We start from the raw sequence: 8954 nt of genomic DNA, 5'->3' as shown, positions 1-8954 counted from the left end.
CGTTCATTGTTAACGACACCCCCAAAACGACACCCCTGGGGTGTCGTTAACAATAAGCATTTGTTGACGACACCACTAACAAATAGTGTGGTTACCCTGCTGTATGTTCGTACCTATACCATAATAATTAATAAAATAAAAAGAACCTGTAAAGATATTTTTATTTAATTTGATCGAAGCTCAATAATCCTTATTATTTCAAACATTATCTGTCTTCTTTTTACGACAGGTACGTTGTTAAGTTCTTGACCAATAAATTCTCCGAAATTACGATTTGCTTCTTTCAGGCTTGCTTCATTAGCCATTTCAGGAGTTTGTGTACTGACATTGTGGTCCTTTCCCCAATTATAATTGTCAGATTGAATGCCAACTTCTTTTTTGTTCTGAACCCTTTGTGAAATAAATAAATAAATAAATTCTTAAGCGATAAGTTATCCCAACATTACGGTGGTGTCGTCAACAAATGCTTATTGTTAACGACACCCCAGGGGTGTCGTTTTGGGGGTGTCGTTAACAATGAATGATCTATAGCATACCTACCTTAGTAGTAACTGTTCCATGGCATTTCAACTTTTTGTGAGAGGAACATCTCCAATATACTGATCCATCTGCATAATTTTTATGTTTATGATATTTATACTTGCCTAAAAGTAAGGCCACTCCGCCATTGGTATTTATTAATCTGAATTCGGACATTGTTAACTTTTTCTTCGAAAGTTATTGAAAATATTAGAAATGTCAATATATTGATTAACTTCACAAATGACACATAATTTATCTCATGAACGTCATAAACGTTATCAGCCAGTGCATTAGAGAAAGAGATAAAAAGATACAATTGCATATGTTTATTAACCATTGAGAGTATACTAGCTCGATAATAAATTCTTAAGCGATAAGTTATCCCAACATTACGGTGGTGTCGTCAACAAATGCTTATTGTTAACGACACCCCAGGGGTGTCGTTTTGGGGGTGTCGTTAACAATGAATGGCGGCGGGGAGTTATGCTCTGCGGCCGGACCACAAAAGTAGTTAATATAAATATTTCGTATACTATTGAGGTACTATTTATTTTGTTTTGTTTTTTTTGTTCTATGTCTTAGGAATGTACACTTTAGGTACTAATTATTTTGTACTACTGCATCCGAGTACTTATAGGTGGTCCGGCCACAGAGGATCACGCCGGCCCGTTTCGGGCACGTTCTGGATATGTGTGGATGGACCTTATCCTATCACTCACCAGTGCCTGCTGCCGACAGCAATGGCACGTTCGCGGCCCGCTATTCATGAAATTAGATTCGGCAACTAGGTTTCCACCTAATCCTACTCTAGTCTATTACTCATCCATTACCCTGAAGAAAACCAGCTTGACCGCTTTACGCTTATTTATTACTTTATTTCCACATCAACTGTACTATGGGTAACACTGAGAAACACGACATCTACGCGTCCACCGCTCTCCGTAGAGGCCATGACTCGGGACTGCTCCGGAGCGACCATGCTGGGCTAGCTGCTCTAACAAATCTTAGTACAGCACGTGTATATGGTTATGCAAGGACAGCAACAACCACCGCATCCGCCGCAGCATCCACCACAGCATCCACCACAGCCTCCACACCTGAAACAATTAGCATTAGCATTAGCATTTTGGCTTAGCTAGCCTACACAGCTATGTTATACTTACATTTTATATGCGTTTGAAAGAGTACAAAATCCAAAAAGAAATTAGTGGAAATAAAAATTCACTTTTTAAAATAGTATTTTAAGTACGTATTTGGTTTTTTTATAATCTTTTTAAAGTATATCACGCAAAGGATTTTATTGTACTGACCATTATACGAAAAGTACTTCTACATATCGACTTCGCCAGGTTTGAATTTGGAACGCTGAACTTATTTTTATTCCTTTATATATAGAATCAAAGGTACCAGTATTGTGTAAAAGTGCTTACAATTTCAAAAATACCATTAAGTATGCACAACTAAACACAAACAATAAAATTATAAACATACTTTATTTATACATATTTGTCCATGCCGACAGAAAAGAAGTTTCTTCGCGAGTCCGCACTCCCATTCGTGCCGAAAGAATCACCTACGTTTCATTATTTCTGAAGTGTTGTAAAAGCGAAACATATCATATATAAATATAACTGCCTCAGTGGTCGAACGGTTACCATGCCGGACTGCCACGCAGAGGTCCCAGGTTCGATTCCCGGGCCGTGAGAAATATTTGTATGGCCTACATTTATTTCTCTCGTGAATTGGGTGTAATTTGTGGTTGTCTATGTGTGTGTTCATGGCACCCGCGACACAGGGTTTCCCTGCGGGGCTTTGTTGAGTATGTGCGTTATTATTATTATATGTATATTATTATATCATCAGTACATTTTGATGGAACTTGAGGAGGTTTTTATTATCAGTAAAGAAAGTGAAATAAGTTAGGATTAATGTGGAAAAAATATACTGAATTCACTATTACATCTTAATTTTTAGTAAGTAAATATATACTTGGTACTTGGTGTAACGGGCTATATTTAAATTTGAAAAATATCCCCTGAATTTAAGGTAAAATAACCCTATGATGGCACGGAATGCGGGCGCATTGTCAGCATTATCCGTGCCGAATCTGGTGACAGCTTCCGAATTCGTTTGGGATCTACCTACCTTCCGAATTGTTCCTGCGATTCGTCCGATTCGGCGCGGATAAGTATGCAAGGTTTCATATGTTTTCATACAACGAATTCTGAAATACGATTCTTTCAACTCTTTCGGCGTGTTCAATCCGGCCAAGTGCGCGATCATCTCAATAGACTGGCATAACGAACAAAATATTAAAAACCACTTGGCCGTGGACTACAATTCAATATAATATTTTAGTGTATTTTTATCGCAAAATTTTATTCATGATGTTTTTGCATATTTTGTTGTTAATTCTTATTTAATTTTATTATTGAAACAGACATGTAATCTATTCCTACGTAACACAAATTATAAAGGTGATGTATTCGTAAATTATACTGCTGAAATCTTATACAAAACTGGTTTCATAAAAACTCTTAAATCATTATAATTATAATTTTACAGGTACCAAACCAGCCACTTTCAAGAGTCGCTACTTAACGACATACAAGCAAATTTAAAAAATCAACTCGGTATGAACAAAGACCTTGGTTCGTAAAAATGTCAAATTTCAAATACCCAGAGGGCCATCCTGCCTACGAATTAGAAAGGAAACTCCGTTTTTACACGACCGTATCACAAGACAGACCTCAGACGATGTTTTTGGTTGTAGTAGATCCTGTAAATTCTGGAATGTCGGTTTTCCACCACACCCACGATTGGCCATGTTCGGAATCAAAATCTGGTAATCCTGGTTATACGAAGATCGAACCAATAGAAGGCCTTCCTCCAAAATCCATATTGAACCGTGGATGTTATATACGACGTTAATGGGTATCTTTTTGATTATATGTCCCTATTCTGTCATTAATAGTTAATATTCGTAACAAATCGATTAAAATTTAAATTTTATAAACAAACGTCTCAATGTCCAAGTTTGATTTTAATTACAAAGTGTTTAGCTCTGTAACGTGTTGTTACAAAAAGTGTAACGAAAATATTTCAAGTTCTGCCTGCTCCTGTTCAGACTCCTGCTTAAACAAATAAGATAAACAAATAAACAAATAAATGTCAATTTATGTAATTATAAAACAGCTGTAGTCAAGTTCATAATTTTAAGTTTTTGTTTTACTCTACACTACTGGCATTAACTAGAGCCGCTAGAGGCCGTGAGTTGTTCCTTTCGGAATTTCAATTAAAATAGCCATAACATTCATTAATCATTATCAAACACTGAAAATAAATACTGCGTATAGTTGTGTGTTGCAATTAAAGTCTGCCTTTGTTAAAAATGACAGGTACGGGGTTGCCAGTATTGGTAAAATTTTAAATAGTCATGCAGTTGTTATCGACAATTTTATCAATAGGTTGTGGAAGTAGGTGAAATTTTGCCAAAAATGTCTGACTAATTGCGATATTGTATTCTTTATTCTTATTTTGGCTGTTGTTACATCAGTATCGAGATCAATTTCCAGTCATACAAATTTTAATAACGACAAAAGGATTTGATTATGTATATTAAATTCAAGTGAAAAACTTTAAAAATGCCTCCTATTTGTATTTTTTATACACATACTACAATTTTTTTTAATAAGAGAGGCGATATTTCCCGGCAATGACAGTGATAGGCTGAGGTCAGGGACTCAGTTTCAAGAAACGGTGAATCTATAGCTACAAAATAGTCTTACTTGCTGCACAATTTACCAATTTGCCACACAATTTTCTGTCGGAACGTAAAATGTCTAATGCATATTAAGCGTGATTTTCAATGAGTTTTCTGTACCTAATTGTGGCGGCAATTTTTGTTATTTAAGTATTCGAGTATATATATATATTTATACTCGAACATATATAATTATATAACAAAGCTACAAGTTCTTACTCACTGATAGAAATAGAACGCATACTTCCGGATATGGAGGAAAAAAGATATTTATACCGTTGTACGCGGATAGATTCCAAAGCATAGAATCAAATATGAGAAGATCTAAATGTGGAAAATATGAAAGAGTGATCAACGGCCTGCAAAAACTATAATATATGGAGGGAATATTTGTGCACTTTTATGAGATACACTCCGGTCAATTTCCGCCGGAAGTAAAAAATGATCGAAATTCAAATAAATAAGATGACCGCCATATAAATTTCAAAGTCTCCTATCACGGAAACTATTATATAGTATAGGTAGGATAGGTAGGAGGTGCTCGAAGGAATGTCATAGAGATTAATAGTGGTCAATTGCCTGGATTAAAAAAAAACAAGATGGCGAATTCAAAATGGCGGCCGGGCAAATGGAGATAATATACGGAGATAGATTACGAGTACAAGATCTCACAATTGTAAAAATGTGAAGCATGCTTCCCGATGTAGTGGAAATGAGATACTTATTATAGCGTTGTTGTATCTCAATCGTCTCTATGTTAGTCATTTTCTTGAAAGCTATGCCAAAGAGAAGTATTTGGGGGAAACAATGCCAAACTATTGCCGAATTTCCTGTACTATGTAGGTACTATGAATACCAAATAACCCAGAATACTCAGACCAAAACCAACTTAGAAATGTTCGTTTCTTAAATTGGCACAAATTGGAAATCGACCTCCTCATCAAGCGCCCATAGTACTAACTGCTGTGCCACCGAAGAGCATGAGCACACCCTGTAAACTGAAACTAACCACGCGCCGCAGGCCGGCCCGACCCCACCGTAGGTGGGGTTCATGGTTCAGAGCTCGTATATATATATATCAAAAATACTTTTAAGAAAAATTCTATATTTTTTAATATTATTTTTCCGTATGACTTTTTTTCATGACCCAACACTAATTTCAAACCATTAACGTGCTGGCAAAAGGGGTTCAATCTACAAAAGGAGTGAAAAAAACACTTGCTAAAGTGCACGTTTATGTGAGATTATCTTTGTGTACAATTAATTTAACGACTTATCGGCTATTTGTGCAAAGTACTATAGCGAGTACCGTTCCTCGCGTACTCTACATACTACAACGACACCAAATGGGATAATAACGGACATCAGTATATTACATAACTGAAAATTCTTATTTTGTTTTTTTATTTTGTTTCAGAAAAATTTGAATGAATCAAAGTACATAGCCTAAAAAAGGATGCAATCGTGGGTGTTTTGTAAAAGGAATCTTGACCATGGCCGTCTTGAAATGTACAAAAATTCTACACCCATATTACCATTGTGCCAAATTATGTGGAATAGAAAACATCAAAAAATTTAAAGTGGTATTTTTATACAACAACAAAATCCAAATTCTCAGTTTCCTCGCTGATCTTAGATTCTAGTAAGTACCAAAGTTTTAATAAGACTGTTAACGATAATACTAATTAATTTTTACAGAGTAAAGTTTCCTGGTCACCGTATCGTGTTGTACTGCCGTATCTAAGTCTTCTATAGGTATATTTATGAAACTACTGTTAACATTATAGTTACGTATTACTACTAACCCGGTATTTTGAGAGCTGTGTATAATGATCTAATTTATTTTATAGAAAACGCGGTCGTCATGGGCAGATGCTGTAACACTATTCCGTTACAATGCGCTAGAAGCCGTGAATTACGGGGTAGTATTCTATACACAGACTGCCAATGTCTACGCAGAAATGGACTGCAGTTAGATTGCCGTAGAACCGGATGTCAGAACGCCCCCCCATGTGAGGCTATACCGGCACCGCTCTGCGAGCCAGCACGCATCGCCGGCATAAAACATTGTTGCAACCCACACGCTGAACCTCTCTGTGTAGTAGCTCAAATGCGACACTGAAATCACCAACGCTGTAATAATAGAAAAAGTTCTGTTACCGAAAGTCACGCACGCTCTAATTATTGTGGTGATCTTAACGAGAATCAGCCTCATGGAATAGTGTACCACCATTTTAGCAAGTCCATTGGTTAACTCACTTTTTAACAAATGTGTTTTCAAGAAGTGTATTATTCATTTATAACGAACTGGTACTAAATTCTAAATTTTGAAAACAGAAAGGAAAAATTTTCCGGCATGTCAAGAACAAATGAATTGACAGAAGATTTTCACAACTCGTCTCGTGCAGATGTAATTTTATAAAAAAATTGAATATTTTGAAAATTCTAAATTGACTAGTACATTTTACACCGAATGATTTTTGAATTATTTATGTAAGGTTTTTATATTAAAAATAATTAAAGAAATTAAAAACCCCCTCCTCGAATCTTTAATATCTTCGGTGCCGTACAGCATAAAACTATCAAAATGTAAGTATCGTAGTGTTTTTGTGAAAGAGGCGGAAAGATACGCAATTGTGTACTTATAAATATGATGTTTCAGGTGTTCCCCATGTGGGCCCATGGTATGTTACAAATATGAAGACTGCGGTCCACCGGTAAGTTAGTTTGAAAGTGTAGTTTGAATATGCCTAATAACATGCAGTAACCAAATTGAATGATCGCGTCTGGTGTGCAGCTGCAGTGTCTTCCACGGTCAGCGTTCAAGCGCAATGGGCTGCAGGACTGCCATTTCTTCCAGCAGGGTTCGATTCGGTATCTATGCCGGTCGGGCCCTTGCTGCTCCGGCCCGTGCCCGCCGCGCTGTCCGCCGTGCGTGCGCCGCCCACCTCCCGGCAAGACCTACGTTACTCGCTTCAGTGACTTCGACTTGCTATCACAGTGGTAAACGAGCGCTGTACTAGACAGGAACTTCGTGTCGCTCACTAACGGCTTCGGGTCTCGGTAATTCGCTTTCCAATCCAAATTACACGGCGGACAGCGTAAACATTAGCAAGTATACATTATTTAACATGTTGATTTCTCCACAGAAAGGCAAAGCCTCTGAAGGAGTCACACGAGCGGAGGAGGGTGGCACACAAAAAAAGGAAGAAAGAGAAAATCAGCTACGAAGAATCAAAAGCCGTGAGCTAAGAGGCGGGATTATGTATTATAGTTGTCATTGCATCAAGCGTAATGGGCTTCAGCACGACTGTCGTCGTACTGGCTGCCAAGGCGAGCCTGCTTGTCTGACATTACCTGATCCCGTTTGCTTGCCAAGTCAGCTGGCGCGTGCGCGAGGTTTGGCCGACCCCGCGCCTCTGGCTGCACATATGCATGGACGTGGGGGTGGCAGCCCAGCCGGTATTTCGGGTGGCGCCGCCGGAGGGGGGAAAAAGTTCATTGTCTGCGAATTGAAAGGTGTTGCCCCGGACGTTGCAACTAACAATAGTGGAAAATGCTGTAAGTGTCCTGGTGTAGCTTCTAAATCTTCTCCTCAAGCAAGCGGCGGCGGCGGTAAAATCTGCGATTACTCGCCTGCAGCGCCAAAACCTTCACCGAAAGGAAATGACCAAAAGTGCCCTTGTGCTGTCTTTACTGGCCACATGAATAAAGCTCCAGCTCCATCCCCAACACCTGCAAAAGATCAAAAATGCGTTTGTTCTGTAAACTTAAATAGTAATGCAACGTACGTTTTCGATAAAAAAATAACGCAGTCTATTCTTGATCAATTCGAAACCAAACAACAAACAGCGCAAGGTGGTTCTGGTCAAAACACAAGATCAGGAAATAGATTAGGTCAGAAAGAGGAATGCACAAGGCCGGGTTGTGTACACTGGAAACCGCCGCCTCCGTGTGTATGGGATCTTCCTTGTAAAGCAGACTGTTTCGAGACTCCAGCAGGTATACAGCCTGGTCGTAACCCGTGGGGTAACAGTAAAACCATGAAGTGCGTGTTTGAGTCATCTGAAGTCGCAATGCAAGGGAAGGCGGCGGCACAGCGCACGCAGCCTCTACCGACGACGCGCGCAGTTTTTAAAATGCTGACACCGGAATGTTGCACAGGTTGTTGCGCCCCGGCGAGTGATGCGGGTGCCGGTGCGGCTGCAGCGAGCGGTGGGCCAGGAGTAGGAATGCCGGTCCTAGTGATGAAGCTATGCTGATTGCAGGACTCATTGGTTTTCAACAAGCTTTAAGAAAAAGTGCAAAACTCGATTATGTAACTGAAATAAATGTTACCTTTTAACTTGTATTTTTATTCATTTTGTACATAACATCACTGATCACATGGACATAGTTATGCAAATAAGAATCAACCCACACCGAGTGAAATTGAGTTATGTATTTAGGTAGAACACCAGACGTGTCCTTGACCCGCTCACAAAAGATCTGGCAGTATATCGCGAGCCAAAACGGAGAAAATAAGTCCTTCAGGGTACTAAAAGTAACTTTTTATTAGCTAAAAAGAACCATGCTGCTTAACTTATAGTGTATTGTATGTATAGTGTATCCATGTCACATGTACTGAAGTACTGTAGATCTAGCGTTTTCATTACGAAATCTAGAACAT

At 38.6% G+C, this 8954-nt stretch overlaps 1 protein-coding gene across 2 annotated transcripts; it reads left to right on the top strand.

Annotated features, from left to right (window-relative positions):
- The first annotated feature begins 2862 nt into the window (after nucleotides 1–2862).
- On the top strand, nucleotides 2863–8624 carry LOC113230340. Of its 2 annotated transcripts, none has more exons than XM_026464231.1 (7): nucleotides 2863–2999; nucleotides 3088–3456; nucleotides 5703–5927; nucleotides 6136–6874; nucleotides 6948–7002; nucleotides 7435–7846; nucleotides 8450–8624. In XM_026464231.1, coding segments are annotated over exons 4-7 (567 nt in total). In that variant the 5' UTR covers nucleotides 2863–2999; nucleotides 3088–3456; nucleotides 5703–5927; nucleotides 6136–6872; the 3' UTR covers nucleotides 8548–8624. The 2 variants fall into 2 exon arrangements, 1 of the variants encoding a protein (XP_026320016.1); XR_003310482.1 differs by lacking the exon at nucleotides 8450–8624 and adding an exon at nucleotides 7083–7348 and having other exon boundaries at nucleotides 2878–2999; nucleotides 7435–7576.
- The last annotated feature ends 330 nt before the right edge of the window (nucleotides 8625–8954 follow it).

This window comes from Hyposmocoma kahamanoa, unplaced genomic scaffold (genome assembly GCF_003589595.1).
Source record: "Hyposmocoma kahamanoa isolate Upper Pololo Valley unplaced genomic scaffold, ASM358959v1 63, whole genome shotgun sequence".
Taxonomy (NCBI): domain Eukaryota; kingdom Metazoa; phylum Arthropoda; class Insecta; order Lepidoptera; family Cosmopterigidae; genus Hyposmocoma; species Hyposmocoma kahamanoa.
The sequence above is the reverse complement of the archived record's forward strand: the minus strand, read 5'-3'. Positions and strand labels throughout refer to the sequence as shown.

Coding starts and splice junctions, on each gene's coding strand:
- LOC113230340 (XM_026464231.1), top strand. Junction 7,003..7,434: donor ATGAAGACTGCGGTCCACCG/GTAAGTTAGTTT, acceptor ATTTCTCCACAG/AAAGGCAAAGCCTCTGAAGG. Junction 7,847..8,449: donor TAACAATAGTGGAAAATGCT/GTAAGTGTCCTG, acceptor AATGTTGCACAG/GTTGTTGCGCCCCGGCGAGT.